This window comes from Manis pentadactyla, chromosome 11 (genome assembly GCF_030020395.1).
Source record: "Manis pentadactyla isolate mManPen7 chromosome 11, mManPen7.hap1, whole genome shotgun sequence".
NCBI classification, from domain to species: domain Eukaryota; kingdom Metazoa; phylum Chordata; class Mammalia; order Pholidota; family Manidae; genus Manis; species Manis pentadactyla.
This window is the reverse complement of record NC_080029.1, coordinates 122473248-122490592: the sequence shown is the minus strand read 5'-3', so window position 1 is coordinate 122490592 and position 17345 is coordinate 122473248. Positions and strand designations below refer to the sequence as shown.

General features: G+C 42.3%; 1 protein-coding gene across 2 annotated transcripts in view; it reads left to right on the top strand.

Annotated features, from left to right (window-relative positions):
- The window catches only part of SNUPN (snurportin 1), a 33226-nt gene extending 16290 nt beyond the window's left edge, over window positions 1-16936 (top strand). The window contains exons 4-9 of one of the 2 annotated variants that reach the window (XM_036907633.2): window positions 2521-2625; window positions 2850-2946; window positions 3669-3766; window positions 5594-5671; window positions 14344-14424; window positions 16011-16936. In XM_036907633.2, the coding sequence (XP_036763528.2) occupies window positions 2521-2625; window positions 2850-2946; window positions 3669-3766; window positions 5594-5671; window positions 14344-14424; window positions 16011-16334 (783 nt within the window). In that variant the 3' untranslated portion in view covers window positions 16335-16936. The remainder of the gene's footprint in view (window positions 1-2520; window positions 2626-2849; window positions 2947-3668; window positions 3767-5593; window positions 5672-14343; window positions 14425-16010) is intronic. The other variant, XM_036907634.2, reaches the window with a different exon arrangement.
- Window positions 16937-17345: the final 409 nt, after the last annotated feature.

The following is a 17345-nucleotide window of genomic DNA, read 5'->3' as shown; positions in this document are numbered from 1 at the left end:
GGGCACGTAAGAGTGCCTGTCCCACAGAATTGTTAGAAGGATTAAATGAGATAATTTCCCTTAAATACCTAGCCCAGAGCCTGTAATAAATGTCCCACAAGTATTAGCTGCTACTACTATTTTTTTTAAAGAGCCATATTCAGATATAACTCAAAACCATACGGTTCGCATACTTACAGTGTACAATTCAGTGGGGTTTTTGGGTTTTTTTTTTTTATATTCAAAGGGCTGTGTGACCATCATCACTATCTAATTCCAGAATTCTTCACCCCAAAAAGAAACCTCATACCCATAAGTGTTTACTCCCCAGTCTTCCTTTCTCCCATCCCCTAGCAATCGCTCATGTACTGTCTGTCTCTATGGGTTTACTTGTTCTGGACATTTCACATAAGTGGAATCATACAAGATGTGTCCTTTTCATCTGTTTTCTTTAGCTTAGCATAAGATTTCCAAGGTTTATCCATGCTGTAGCAAGTGTTAGGACTTCGTTTTCCTTTTTCCTGACAAATCTGTTTTTTTAGGCATGCCACATTTTGTTCATCCATTCATCAGTTGGTGGTCTTTTAAGTCATTTCCATTTTTTGGCTATTATGAATAATGATGCTATGAACACTCATTTACAAGTTTTTGTGTGACATATGTTTCCACTCTCCGCATGTAGGTGGGAGTACAATTACTCAGTCATACAGTAACTCTTTGTTTAACCTTTTGAGGACTGCCAGACTGTTTTCCAAAGTGACCACACCATTTTATGTTCTCATCAGCAATGTATGAGGTTCCAATTTCTCCACATCTTTGTCAATATTTGTTATTGGCCCTTTGAGTATAGCTATACTGTAGGAGTGAAGTGGTGTCCTGGTTTTGATTTGTATTTTCCTAGTGACTAATGATTTTGGACTTCTTTTTATGTGCTTATTAGCCATTTGTAAATTTTTTCTGGACAAATGGCTATTCAAATCCATTTTTAATTGGTTAATTTGTCTTTTATTTGTGAGTTATAAGGTTCCTTATATACTATAGATAAAGTCCGTTATCAGATACGTGATTTGCAAATATTTTCTCCCATTCTGTGAGTTGTCTTTTCACTCTCTTGGTAGTATCATTGGCAGCACAAAAGTTTTAAATATTGTTATCTATTTTTTGTTTTGTCACTTGTGCTTTCAGTATTGTATTACTACCATTCTCTAAGGGAGTGTTGATCGTGCCTCAGGTTTCAGATTCAGTTGCAGAGAGTGGTGGCACCGTGAACAGGGCTACGGAGCGTGGAAGGGAGTGGTGTGGGTGTTGTAGGGATGGGAAGTACTGGGCAATTAAGGCAGGAGATTCCATTTTGGATATGATGAGTTTAAGGTATAGAGAGGACAAGCAGGGAAAGAGACAGCAAAGGGACAGACAGGAATAGAGGTCTGAAGGGAAGGAAAGAAGTCTGGAGATGAGAAAGGAGGAAAGTTGGGAGGCAGCGTGTTAGAAGTGATAAGTGGAACTACAGAACTAGGTGAGATCCTGCCCCAAGGAGCACAGCATCTAAGAGAGAAAAGGGGGACCTGCGAGTCCCCTGAAGATCATCTACACATTTCAAAAGAGTATATAGTGGAATGTCTGGAGGAGAAGGCAGAATAGCACTGTGTCACGGGGCCAAGGGGACACGCGTCGAGGAGGCGGTGGGGTGGAGGGGTGGACCAGGGGAAGGTGAGGTGAGAGAGAGACTTGACAACGAGGAGGTCACCGGCCGCCTTTAGCAGCGTCGTGTGCAGCAAATGTGGACTGAAGGTGGGCAGGAAGGCAGCATCGAGCAATGTAAAGAGGTTTTAAAAAAAAAAAGGAGAAAGTGGAGTAGCGTAACAGAAATGCAGAATGATAAAAGGTTTTCATTTTTTGTTTTTGAAGATTAGAGGTTGAGTTATTTGTGTGCTAAGGGGAAGAAGAGGTGAAAGATTCAGTGGGGGGTGGTTGATGGATAGGGCAGTCTTTGTGTAGATGGGAGGGGCTGTGAGTGAAGAGTGAAATAGTTCATATTTTCAAATTCATTTTACCACAAGGTCCCTCCACTTTTTTGAGGCAGAGTTCTTATACAGCCTTTAGTGTAGTGTTGGGGTCATCAGCTTGGGGAACAATCTAATTTAAGAGCATCTCAAGGTCAGGGACCTTATTTGTCTCTGAGCGGTAGCCCCTGGAACCTAACAGTTATGATAATGGTGGGTGAATGGACAAACTAAGGAAAAGAAGAGGGTCCCATCACTGGGATACAGGAAGTGAGGTAGTAAGAATGCGTATGGATGCAGGTAGTGAAGGTGAGGTTGAAGTTAAAGTTCACAGTGAGTGGCCTGTGTCCTATCCATTGAGCAGGAGACAAGTTGACTGCAAGAGCGAGTGGGGTGGATTTCCCTCTGTATCAGCCTTTTCTGCCCTCATTCTTCTACATGTTTTCTCATTATATGTAGAGGAATGAATTCTTCATCACTGTAAACATTGGAGCAGCACACTCCTGCTGATTTTTACCACCATTCTTTGTGTTCCCAGTTGATGCTCTCTGAGTGGTTAATTGATGTGCCTTCAGATTTGGGGCAGGAATGGATTGTGGTCGTGTGCCCTGTTGGAAAAAGAGCCCTTATCGTCGCCTCCAGGGTGAGTAGCTGCCTCCTGCTCTCTACACCTGCATGCCTGGTCCCTGGCAGGGGAGGTGGTTACCGCTCCATATTCCTTATCTGCCATGGCGATTGAAATGCTTTCCTGCACGGGGCATTTGTTGAGAGCCATCTTTGGGCTGATGACACCGCTGCAGGATGTGGAAGCAAGAGATTGAGGAGACCTTGATGCCTAATGAGAATGATCGCTTTCCGTCCACATAGGGTTCTACCAGTGCCTACACCAAGAGTGGTTACTGCGTCAACAGGTTTTCTTCCCTTCTGCCAGGAGGTAACAGGCAAAACTCAATAACAGCAAAAGGTACCTACATAAAATGGTCTTATTCATTATGTTTTATAATCAGTAAAAGACAGTGTAAGTTGCTTGGTTAGTTGTTTTCAAGACCCACTTCGAAAGCATACCTTTGAAACTGTAGACACCCTCTGCCCACTGGACTCAGGTAGTCTCCTCCAAGGTCAGGCCTCCTTAGTTACAGAGGAGATGCAGCCCCATGAGGCCTGCTGGGCAATAAACCCCCGACTTAAAGCCAATACTTCTTTCCACAGACTTCCAGTACAAGGTGCAGGTGCAGCTTTGGGAGGAAAGGTCCCTCAGGATGCTGAGTGTAACGCACAGTAGCTGTTGCTAGAGCTTCCCTGCCAAGTTCCCTTTCTCCTTTATCATTGTCCTGACCTTGGCTTCTCCTTCCTACCTGGGCCCAGCTTGAGGAGACTAAGATCATGGGGGTTAAATAACATCTCAGTTTGTCTGAAAGTTTGGGTTTTCCACCTGGCTTAAGGGTTGCCTTGATCTCTCATGCTGTCCTACCTCAGGTCACCCTCAATTGCACCACGTAGCCAGAAAGGGCTGTGAAGAACTCTGTCCCTGCAGAATCCTTCTTCCTTAGTGCCGGTGCTTACTGCATGTCCTGAGGATTGGGGAACTCGGTTCCCAAGCCCCTAGATAGGGCTCCGAGGATTGTGGCGGAGGGAACCCTGATTGAAAGGGGAGCCCTGTCCCGACTTTATGCTTTATGTCCCCAGACTACACCATTCTGGACTGCATTTACAGTGAGGTGAACCAGACCTACTATGTTCTGGATGTGATGTGCTGGCGAGGACATCCTTTTTATGACTGCCAGGTAAGCAGTGCTACTCCCTTCACGTCTTCTCCTGTTTTTTCCTCTCCTCCTGGGAAAGTGGCTCAGTAGGTGGGTTTGGTGTGTGACCAGCTTTTTGGTGTGTGCAGGATGTGGTATATCAAGAACATTATCTAATGTTCCTTGATCTCTGAATGTGCTTAAATTAGCTTTGTTTTGCCAAAGAAGTAGAAGGAACTAAGGGAAGTACAGCAGTTCTTGAGGGGAAGAAAGAGAAACAGCCGGGGGGAGGCTGGGACTTGGTAGAAGCTGTAACCGTCCCCTGCCCTCGGTCTGGAGTGTGGGAGGATTGCTGGCAGGGAAGATTGAGGGTGATCGGGGTGCCACCTTGTACAACTGGCACAAGGAAGAGAAGGTGGAATGGAAGGCACTACCCAACAGATGCCTGCTACCTCCACTCCTTCACCAACCACACCAGACCCTGCAAACAGCAGGGCCCCCTGGGTCTGACACAGCCCGAAGCTCTGAGGGACTAGCTCTAGAAGATTTTCCAAGTGAGGAGAGGCCCCGATATTCTCCCCAAGTTTCACCCGTCCCTGGTGTTTTGCTCAGGTCGGTGCTGCTTGTAAGTGACCGTAGCAGTCGTCGGGTGAAGCTAGATCAGCCCCCGGCTCCAGTTCTGTTCCCAACACTCCCTATCATTGTCCCAGTTTTATAGTGGTGACTTTTTTGTGCTCCCTGTCAACTAGTTTATCATAGTGCTTCTCAATGTTGTTAGAAACACAAAGTCTCAGACATACTGAATCAGAACCAGTGGAGGTTGCTTACAGTTTAACAAGCCTCCAGGCAATTCTCACGCAGGCCCAAGTGTGAGAATCAGGGGTCATTACCGTGCACTGCTCCTTTCTGTAGCCATGACCCAAAGCTAGGCTTCCAAAGCATGTTAGGTGGCGGTACTTGAGAATCTCACATGCACCTCATTCTAAAAATGCATTGCTCAGCACTCATTGAATCCCTTATGACAATTTTCTAAGGTAAGTACTGTTGTTATTCCTCAGCCTGTAGATATGGAAGCTGAAAGCCACAGATGTTAAGTGTCTTGCCCAAGTGCAAAGCCAAACCTAAAACTCAGAACTCATAGATTCAGTCTGCAGCACACTTTCTTTTAATTCCATTGAAGGATGTTTCATAATATGCATCACGATTTACAAATTTGATAACTGAATCTACCTATATTTTTATAATACAAAGACTACTGTTTTTTTTTAATTTCCAAAAGCAAAATAATGTACAAGAAAGAAAAGTCTCTAAATAACTACAGAAGGATACCTATCAGTAATTCAGAGAATAAAGTAGTTTATGAGAACTTAAGAAATGACTATATAGTAGATTCTAATCCTTGGGATTAAAATAAAACAAAGGTTAACATAAGTATTCTGGAGTGAGAGAGTCCTGGGTCCCATGGCATTTTCTGTGTGCACTTGGGCAAGTGATACAATCTCTCTGAGCCTCAGAGTCCTCACTCATAAAATGGAGATAGTGGTTATACAACTCTGAGAGGGTGGTTGAGGGTTTATAAGATCATGTGTGTAAAGTCCTTAGCATGGTGCCTGGCACATAGCAGTCCTTCAGTGATGAATGTTTGCTCTACTGCCATTAGTAATTCTCTTGGATTTTAAGAAAAAAATCTTCAAAGATTTTTGTAAACGTCTTCCTGACCTAATGGCAGTGTTTTAGGGGAAATGAACATAACCATAGAAGGACTTAGGTCTTCATAGATAAGGTGGCTATTTAGAATGGGGTTCTCTGTTCATATTTCAGTTTGAGATGAGCAGTATTTCATCTTTCTCTTTCTCTTCCCTGTGACAGACTGATTTCCGATTCTACTGGCTGCATTCAAAGTTACCAGAAGAAGAAGGACTGGGAGAGAAAACCAAACTCAATCCTGTAAGGCCTGGCGTCAGGATTGCAGAATTATTTATGGGGATTGGTTTGCGCTGGTCTGTTATTTAAATATAATGATTAATGAGTGAAATTGCCTTTTCTGAGGCAGCATGGCATAATGCAAAAAGTGTGGCTCAAACAATTATTAGGTAAGTTAATAACATTACTGGGCCTTAGTTTCTTCATCTGTATAACAGAGTTAATAATACTTGCTTTACAGGGTTGTTCTGAAAACCAAATGATGTAAATATGCAAGTTCCCCTAGCATAATACTTACGACAGATGCTTAAGAAATCATGGTTGATATAAAATGTTAATAACTGCTTTTACTAATAATGCTATTTAGAATTCTAGTACAATGGTTCTCACAGTGCATCAGCAGCACCTTGAGGCCTGGTAAAACAAAACTCCTGGGGGTGATTCAGTAGGTCTAGCATGGAGCCTGAGAATCTGCATTTCTGACAAGTTCCCCTGTGATGTCGATACTGATGGCTCATGGACTGCACTTGGAGAACCTCTTCTCTTGTGTCTGTGACTTCCTCTAGTCAGTTCCTCTGATTTCACAGGATAAACTCAGAGAGGGGACTGCCTTCCCCAAGGTCCCAATAAGAATTATAGCCCAAGTGTCTTTGCTGTCCATTCCCTGATTAAATATGTGACAAGGCATTAAATAGGTTTTTGGCATTTGCTTGACATTAACATCTTTAAAGGCAGTTGGATAAGCATTTACAGACAATCAATGGGGCCAGTACTTCCAGTGATGTTATTGCTAAGGTCCTGGAGGAACATGCATTGAGGAAGGGGAACACCAGGGCTACTGTTTCCAAATGCTGTTCTAAGTGCTCTACATAGGTGACCTCATTTAATCTGCACAACAACCCTATGAAGTAGATACTTCTATTGCACTATTTTACAGATGGGAAAATGGAGGCATATGGAAATTAAATGATTGGCAGAGTTGGAAGTCAAACCAAGGCAATTTGACTTTAGAGTTTGCAGTCCTAATCACTTTGTTATACTGCTTCAGTCTAAAAGTTCTTTCTGGTGTGAACAGGGGCTTCACTAGCCCTTCATTAGGGGCAGCTGTCTCAGGGCTGGGAGAATAGCATACAATCTCTAAGCCTGGCTAGGATAGTGGATCTCAGTCTTGACTGCATGTTAAAATCAACTGGACAAAGCCACAGTAATCAGAACAATTTGTTACTGGAATAAGAACAGACATATACGTCAATGGAATAGAATAGAGAGCCCAGATATAATAAACCCATCCATATATGGTCAATTAATATACGATAAAGGAGCCATGGATATACAATGGGGAAATGACAGCCTCTTCAACAATTGGTGTTGGGAAAACCGGACAGTTACATGTAAGAGAATGAAACTGGATCACTGTCTAACCCCATACACAAGAGTAAATTTGAAATGGATCAAAGACCTGAATGTAAGTCATGAAACCATAAAACTCTTTAAAGAAAGCCAGCAAAAATCTCTTGAATGTAAATGAGCAACTTTTTCCTGAACACATCTCCTCAGGCAAGAGAACCAAAATAAATGAACAAGTGGGACTACATCAAACTAAAAAGCTTCTATACAGCAAAGGATACCATGAGCAGAACAAAAAGTCCTCCTACAGCATGGGAGAATATATTCCTAAATGACATATCCAAAAAGGGGTTGACATCTAAAATATATAAAGAACTCACATGCCTCAACACCCAAAAAGCAAATAACCTGATTAAAAAGTGGGTGGAGGGGAAGGAGCTCGGCGCCGGTCTGTACTTGAGGACAGAGCCAAGATGGCGGCATGAGTAGAGCAGCAGAAATCTCCTCCCAAAACCATATATACTTTTGAAAATTCAACAAATACAACTATCTGTAAAAGAGAGACCAGAAGATACAAGACAACAGCCAGACTACACCTACACCTGTGAGAACCCAGTGCCTCGCGAAGGGGGAGAGGAAGGCCACAAACCAGCAAGAAGGGACGTTTTTCTAGCCGACACACGCACCAGCTTCCTGCAACTACCTTTATCGCCATGAAAAGGCAGAAGACTTTGATACAGACCAGATTAACCCAGACAGTCTCCCCTGAGAAAGAATCTGGGGAGATAGATCTAACCAATCTCCCTGAAAAGGAATTCAAAATAAAGGTCATAACCATGCTGATGGAGCTGCAGAGAAATATGCAAGAGCTAAGGGATGACGTCCGGAAGGAGATTACAGAAATGAAACAATCTCTGGAAGGACTTAACAGCAGACTGGAGGAAGTGGAAGAGTCTGTTAAAGGAATAGAAATCAGAGAACAGGAACGCATAGAAGCTGACACAGAGAGAGAGAAAAGGATCTCCAGGAATGAATCAATAATAAGAACTGTGTGACCAATCCAAATGGAACAATATTCACATTATAGGGGTACCAGAACAAGAAGAGAGAGAAAAAGGGATAGAAAGTGTACTTGAAGAAATAATTCCTGAAAAATTCCCCAAACTAGGGGAGGAAATAATCGTTCAGACCACGGAAGTACACAGAACTCCCAACAGAAGGGACCCAAGGAGGACAACACCAAGACACATAATAATTGAAATGGCAAAGATCAAGGACAAGGACAGAGTATTAAAGACGGCCAGAGACAGAAAAAAGGTCACCTACAAAGGAAAACCCATCAGGCTATCATCAGACTTCTCAACAGAAACCCTACAGGCCAGAAGAGAATGGCATGATATATTTAATGCAATGAAACAGAAGGGCCTTGAACCAAGGATACTTTATCCACCATGATTATCATTTAAATATTCAGGAGGGATTAAACAATTCCCAGACAAGCAAAAGTTGAGGGAATTTGCCTCCCACAAATGACCTCTACAGGGTATTTTAGAGGGACTGCTCTACATGGGAGCACTCCTAAGGTTAAACAGATGTCACCAGAGAAAATAAACTCACAGCAAAGAAAGCAGACCAACCAAATACTAACTAAAGGCAAAAAATAAAGTCAACTACCCACAAAAGCAGTTAAAGGAAACACAAAAGAGCACAGAATAAAACACCCAACATATAAAGAATGGAGGAGGAGGAATAAGAAGGGAGAGAAATAAAGAATCACCAGACAGTGACTATAATAGCTCAGTAAGCAAGTTAAGTTAGGCAGTAAGATACTAAAGAGGCTAACCTTGAACCTTTGGTAACCACGAATCTAAAGCCTGCAATGGTAATAAGTACATATCTTTCAATAATCACCCTAAATGTAAATGAACTGAATGCACCAATCAAAAGACACAGAATAATAGAATGGATAAAAAAGACCTATCTATATGCAGCTTACAAGAGACCCACCTCAAACCCAAAGACATGCACAGACTAAAAGTCAAGGGATGGAAAAAGATATTCCATGCAAACAACAGGGAGAAAAAAGCAGGTGTTGCAGTACTAGTATCAGACAAAATAGACTTCAAAACAAAGAAAGTAACAAGAGAGAAACAAGGACATTACATAATGATAAAGGGGTCAGTCCAACAAGAGGATATAACCATTATAAATATATGTGCACCCAACACAGGAGCAGCAGCATATGTGAAACAAATACTAACAACTAAAGGAGGAAACAGAATGCAATGCATTCATTTTGAGAGACTTTAACACACCACTCACTCCAAAGGATAGATCCACCAGACAGAAAATAAGTAAGGACACAGGCACTGAATAACACACTAGAACAGATGGACCTAATAGACATCTACAGAACTCTACATCCAAAAGCAACATGATACACATATTCTTCTCAAGCACACATGGAACATTCTCCAGAATAGACCACATACTAGGCCACAAAAAGAGCCTCAGTAAATTCAAAAAGATTGAAATCCTACCAACCAACTTTTCAGACAACAAAGGTATAAAACTAGAAATAAATTGTACAAAGGAAGCAAAAAGGCTCACAAACACATGGAGGCTTAACAGCGTGTTCCTAAATAATCAATGGATCAACGACCAAACTAAAATAGAGATCAAGCAATATATGGAAACAAATGACAACACAAACCCCCAACTGCTGTGGGACGCAGTGAAAGCAGTCTTAAGAGGAAAGTATATAGCAATCCAGGCATATTTAAAGAAGGAAGAACAATCCCAAATGAATAGTCTAACATCACAATTATTGAAACTGGAAAAAGAAGAACAAATGAGGCCTAAAGTCAGCAGAAGGAGGGACATAATAAAGATCAGAGAAGAAATAAACAAAATTGAGAAGAATAAAACAATAGAAAAAAATTAATGAAACCAAGAGCTGGTTCTTTGAGAAAATAAACAAAATAGATAAGCCTCTAGCCAGACTTATTAAGAGAAAAAGAGAATCAACACACATCAACAGAATCAGAAACAAGAAAGGAAAAATCACGACGGACACCACAGAAATACAAAAAAATTATTAGAGAATACTATGAAAACCTATATGCTAACAAGCTGGAAAACCTAGAAGAAAAGGACAACTTCTTAGAAAAATACAACCTTCCAAGACTGACCAAGGAAGAAACAGAAAATCTAAACAAACCAGTTACCAGCAAAGAAATTGAAGCGGTAATCAAAAAACTACCCAGGAACAAAACCCCAGGGCCAGATGGATTTACCTCAGAATTTTATCAGACACACAGAGAAGACATAATACCCATTTTCCTTAAAGTTTTCCAAAGAATAGAAGAGGAGGGAATACTCCCAAACGTATTCTGTGAAGCCAACATTACCCTAATTCCAAAACCAGGCAAAGATCCCACCAAAAAAGAAAATTACAGACCAATATCCCTGATGAATGTAGATGCAAAAATACTCAACAAAATATTAGCAAACTGAATTCAAAAATACATCAAAAGAATCATACACAATGACCAAGTGGGATTCATCCCAGGGATGCAAGGATGGTACAACATTAGAAAATCCATCAACATCATCCACCACATAAACAAAAAGAAAGATAAAAACCACATGATCATCTCCATAGATGCTGAAAAAGCATTTGACAAAATTCAACATCCATTCATGATAAAAGCTCTCAGCAAAATGGGTGTACAGAGCAAGTACCTCAACATAATAAAGGCCATATATGATAAGCCCACAGCCATCATACTGAACAGCAAGAAGCTGAAAGCTTTTCCTCTGAGATGGGGAACAAGACAGTGATGCCCACTCTCCCCACTGTTATTCAACATAGTACTGGAGGTCCTAGCCATGGCAATTAGGCAAAACAAAGAAATACAACCAGTCCAAATTGGTAAAGAAGAAGTTAAACTGTCTCTATTTGCAGATGACATGATATTGTACATAAAAAACCCTAAAGACTCCACTCCAAAACTATTAGAACTAATATCGGAATTCAGCAAAGTTGCAGGATACAAAATTAACCCACAGAAATCTGTGGCTTTCCTATATACTAACAATGAACTAATAGAAAGAGAAATCAGGAAAACAATTCCATTCACAATTACATCAAAAAGAATAAAATACCTAAGAATAAACCTAACCAAGGAAGTGAAAGACCTATACCCTGAAAACTATAAGACACTCTTAAGATAAATTAAAGAGGACACTAACAAATGGAAACTCATCCCATGCTCTTGGCTAGGAAGAATTAATATTGTCAAAATGGCCATCCTGCCCAAAGCAATATACAGATTTGATGCAATCCCTATCAAATTACCAACAACATTCTTCAACAAACTGGAACAAATAGTTCTAAAATTCATATGGAAACACCAAAGACCCTGAATAGCCAAAGCAATCCTGAGAAGGAAGAATAAATTGGGGGTATCTTGCTCCCCAACTTCAAGCTCTACTACAAAGCCACAGTAATCAAGACAATTTGGTACTGACACAAGAACAGAGCCACAGACCAGTGGAACAGAATAGAGACTCCAGACATTATCCCAAACACATATGGTCAATTAATATACAGTAAAGTAGCCATGGACATACAATGGGGAAATGACAGTCTCTTCAACAGCTGGTGTTGGCAAAACTGGGCAGCTACATGTAAGAGAATGAAACTGGATCACTGTCTAACCCCATACACAAAAGTAAATTCGAAATGGATCAAAGACCTGAATGTAAGTCATGAAACCATAAAACTCCTAGAAAAAAACATAGACAAAAATCTCTTGGACATAAACATTAGCGACTTCTTTATGAACATATCTCCCTGGGCAAGGGAAACAAAAGCAAAAATGAACAAGTGGGACTACATCAAGCTGAAAAGCTTCTGTACAGCAAAGGACACCATCAATAGAACAAAAAGGCATCCTACAGTATGGGAGAATATATTCATAAATGACATATCCAATAAGGTGTTGACATCCAAAATATATAAAGAGCTCACACACCTCAACAAAGAAACAGCAAATAATCCAATTAAAAAATGGGCAGAGGAACTGAACAGACAGTTCTCCAAAGAAGAAATTCAGATGGCCAACAGGCACATGAAAAGATGCTCCACATTGCTTATCATCAGAGAAATGCAAATTAAGACCACAATGAGATATCACTTCACACCAGTTAGGATGGCCAACAACTAGGAAAAGCAATGATGGCGAGGCTGTGGAGAAGGGAACCCTCCTACACTGCTGGTGGGAATGTAAGCTAGTTCAGCCATTGTGGAAAGCAATATGGAGGTTCCTCAAAAAACTAAAAATAGAAATACCATTTGACCCAGGAATTCCATTCCTAGGAATTTACCCAAAGAAAACAAGATCCCTAATTCAAAAAGACATATACACCCATATGTTTATCACAGCACTATTTACAATAGCCAAGATACGGAAGCAACCTAAGTGTCCATCAGTAGACGAATGGATAAAGAAGATATGGTACATATACACAATGGAATATTATTCAGCCATAAGAAGAATAGAAATCCTACCATTTACAACAACATGGATGGAGCTAGAGGGTATTATGCTCAGTGAAATAAACCACGTGGTGGTAAAGACAGGTACCAAATGATTTCCCTCATTTGTGGAGTATAACAACAAAGGAAAACTGAAGGAACAAAACAGCAGCAGACTCACAGACTCCAAGAAGAGACTAGCAGTTAACCAAAGGGAAGAGGGTGGTGGAGGGTGGGTGGGGAGGGAGGGAGAAGGGGATTAAGGGGTATTATGATTAGCACACATAATGTAGGGGGGATCACCACGAAGACAGTGTAGCACAGAGAGGTCAATTAGTGACTCTGTGCCATCTTACTACACTGATGGACAGTGACTTCAATGGGCTATGGGGGGACTTGATAATATGGGTGAATGTTGTAACCACAGTGTTGCTTATGTGAAACCTTCATAAGATTGTATATCAATGATACCTTAATTAAAAGAAAAAAAAGTGATAAGAAACAAAACAAAACAAAAGAAACAAAAAACTCACATGCCTCAACACCCAAAAAACAATTAACTTGATTAAAACATGGGTAGAGGATCTAAACAGACACCTCTCCAAAGAAGAAATTCAGATGGCCAACAGCCACATGAAAAGATGCTCCACATCACTAATCATCAGAGAAATGAAAATTAAAACCACAATGAGATATCACCTCACACCAGTTAGGATGGCCAACATACAAAAGACGAGAAACAAATGCTGGTGAGGATGTGGAGAAAGGGGAACCCTCTTACACTGTTGGTGGGAATGTAAATTGGTTCAGCCATTGTGGAAAGCAGTATGGAGGTTCCTCAAAGAACTAAAGATAGAAGTACCATTTGACCCAGGAATTCCTAGGAATTTACTCAAAGAAAACAAGATCTGTGATTCAAAAAGACATAAGAACCCTTATGTTTATCATTGCACTATTTACAATAACCAAGATATGAAAGTCACCTGAGTGTCTCATCAATAGATGAATGGATAGAGAAGATATGGTATATATACACATTGGAATATTATTCAGCCTTAAAAAGAAAAGAAATCCTGCCATTTGTAAGAGCATGGATTTATCTAGAGGGTATTATGCTCAGTGAAAAAAGCCAGGCAGAGAAAAACAAATACCATATGATTTCACTTATTTTTGGAGTATAAAAACAAAGCAAAACAGAAGGAACAAAATATCAGTAGACTCACAGACACCAAGAAGGGAATAGTGGTTACCACAGGGGACGAGTTGGGGAGGATGGGTGGGGAGGGAGAGGGGGACTAAGGGGCACTATAATTAGCACTCACAATACAGGTAGGTCACGGGGAAGGCAGTGCAGCACGGAGAAGAAGACAAGTAGTGGCTGTAACATCTTTCTACGCTGATAGGCAGTGACCGCAATGGAAGGAGTGAAGACTTGATAATATGGATGAATGTTGAAACCACTGTGTTGTTATGTGACACCATCATAAGTGTATATCAATACTTCAATAAAATAAAATAAAATAAACTGGAGAGCTTAAAAAAAGAAAGAGCCTGGGCCCCACTCCAAATCAGTTTAGTTCAGAATCTTGGTGTGGATCCTGGGCTTCGGTAATTTTTAAGTCCCCAGTTGATTGTTTTGTATAAAGCAAGGTTGAGAACCACTGACCTGGTAATTCAGAAGTGGGTGGAGGGGAGGAAGTAGGGAAGAATGAAACCTAAAAGTTTTCTTCTTTGATACAGCTTTGCAATTTTGGGATCCATTATTATTTGTAACATGTACTAATTATTTTTCTACCTTGTATTTTAGTTTAAATTTGTGGGGCTGAAGAATTTCCCTTGCACACCTGAGAGTCTATGTAAGGTGCTGTCTATGGATTTCCCTTTTGAGGTAACAAAACTATTATTTTTATTGCTCTGATGTGCTTGAAGGACACAGGGAAACTTGGTTCCACAGAAAGATAGCCTCTGACTTTGCTGTGTGAAAGCATCAAAAAAGGGCTGAGAGCTGATTCAGGGGAAAGGGTGTGCTCAGTGCCCTTCAGAGCTCCAGCTCCGCTCTGCTAGATAACTCAGGATGCTAGAGCTGGGAGGGCCCTGAAAGACCAGCTCTTCTAACTCCCTCATTTTACAGATGGAGAAACTGAGGCCTGGAGAGGGGCAGGGCTTCCATTCTGTGTGCCTCTTTCTGCTCCAAGCCTGGGAACCACGCCCTCTGACTGCCACAGCTGGTTGTAAAGGGGCTTCTGTAGCAGACAGACTGCAGGGCTGTGCACTACTAATCCATCCTTCCTCTGAGAAGCACATGGTCCCTGGGGATGGTGGTGCTGCCTTTCTCATGTGCCCAGAAGCTCCTCAGCCCTGGGCAGTCTTTTGTCATCATCAGAACCTGCAGTTATGCTCTCCAGGCTTAACAAGCAAGCTTCCCTTTGCCCATCATTCCCTTTAAAATTCTGCCTAGTCGTGTGGGGAGGGATGGAGAAGGGGACTGAGGGGTATTATGATTGGCACACATGGTGTGGGGGGATGATGGGGAAGACAGTGTAGCACAGAGAAGGCAAATAGTGGATCTGGGGCATCTAACTACACTGATGGACAGTGACTGCAGTGGGGTGTGGGGGGGACTTGATAATATGGGTGAATGTAGTAACCACATTGTTTTTCATGTGAAACCTTCGTAAGAGTGTATATCAATAATACCTTAATAAAAAAAAATTCTGCCTAGTCACCCACAATATTTGCTTGCACTGGATATAATTATGCTAAAAGGATTACAGCTTCCCGAATGAGGAAGTGGCCAACGCTGAGTTGCCTTCCTATCTGTGAGTCAATTAAGAAGGTGGGAAGAGCACTATCTTTATTTATAACCTTTATGTCCCAGTGACAATAAATGCTTTTTAGAGATGAGTCACTGAATCATGGAAAAGGAAATGTAGGACTGTGGGAGGTCCTCCTGTTGAGGAAAACCGAGTTTCCCAGAACACAGCTTACAAGCAGTGTAGAGGGAGGTGTAGGCAGCCAACAGCGGCGTGGGGAGCAGGGCTTCTCGCAGCCTTCTTCTCGTGTACTCGGCAGCCCGGCATCTCCGAGGGGCCTGGCCGGTTCTCCTGCTTGGTTGCCTGCATGGAGTGTATTTCCCAGTACAGGGACCTCTGGGGGATGGAAAGTGTGTGGGATCTGGGGAGAGAAGACCTGGGTTCAAGCTGAATTTCTGCTTCCTACTACGTATTTTTAGGGAGGTCCCCAGAACTCCATGAGCTTGAGCAACCCAACCTCTCAGTTACCCTCAGGGTGGGTAATAAGGTGAAACCATGGGTAGGAAGGCACCCTGTCAACAGGAAAGTGGTATTTGTATTTTTATTTTCTGGCAGTGACCCAGAGAAAGGAGTTGGACCACAAGAGCTGCGCCTTGTGTATAGGCTCTGCTGGAAACATGTGGCCCCACAAGTCATTTTGATCCCTCGTTTTCCCTCACAGGTAGACGGACTTCTCTTCTACCACAAGCAGACCCACTATAGCCCCGGAAGCACTCCTTTGGTGGGCTGGCTGCGCCCCTACATGGTGTCTGATGTCCTTGGCGTAGCCGTGCCAGCTGGCCCGCTGACCACAAAGCCAGAATATGCTGGGCACCAGCTCCAGCAGATTATCGAGCACAAGAAGAATCAGAAGGAGGGCACAAAGGAGAAACTCACACACAAGGCCTCCGAGAGTGGGCACTATGAGTTGGAGTACCTGTCTACACCCAAGCTGCAGGACTGTCCCTGTGGCCCAGACCACCCCGGGAGCCTCATGGAGAACTAAAGAGGGAAGTCTCTTTCAAGGGTCATGGGCCGGTGCCTTGTCCCAGAAGGAAGGCTGGGGAGGAAGACGGTGACAACAGGTGACTTCATTTCAGAGTGGGCTTCCCAGAGCCACTCCAGCTGGAAATAGCTAATCTCCGCACTGCTGGCTTGAATCGTTGGGGAGGTTCCCAGATTGAGCGGTTTTAGGATTTGAGCAGTAACTCCCATGAAAAGTGTATACCGTATCCAAATTGTGGATCAATATATGTGATTCTTAAGAAAGAAGTTGTTTGTGATTCTTAAAACTTTAGACAGTCATGAATATCCCCCACCTCTACCCGCTAGGCTACCTAAACTGTGACTCTTCAAGTGTTGGCCCATTTCACTGTTTTTAGCACTTAAGCTTCCTGCTGGATTTCCAGTTGCTGCTGTTGGTAATGTCATTTTCTAAAAGGTCTTACCAGGAACTGCAGTTCTTGGTGTTTGAAAATGTCCCCTCTTCTGAGAAGAAAAGTGTGATTTTCTTTGGTTTAGACAGTGCCAGAGATAAAATACAAATAGAATTCATTCATTACTGCAACAGATATTTGAGCACCTTCCAGAAGATAAGTGTTTGCTAGGCTCCTGTGATGTAGAGTGGGTTTTGGAGATGGACATGCCTTTGAGAAGACGGACCCTACTCGTGAGAAGATCACGCTCCAGTGAGAAAATAAACCCATCAACATATGGAGTGCATCAGGACGTGGGGTGACTGCTTTAGTGCAGAAAGATGCAGAGCATTTGGGGGCTAGGAAGAGCAGAGGAAGGTTTCAGAGAGGTCAGAGCCAGGCTGAGGCTCACAGGAGGAGCAGCGCTGTGCTCTGCAGACAGGGAAGGAAGGGGTTTTCCCCAAAGGCGGGGGCGTGGGTAGTTGCACCCCTCTGTAGCAGGACAGGCCCAGAGCGACTGGGACTTGAAGCAGGTTCAGCATGGCTCAGGCATAAAATAGGGCTGCAGAACTGCAAGAGGGGAGGCTGGAGAGAGAAGGGCC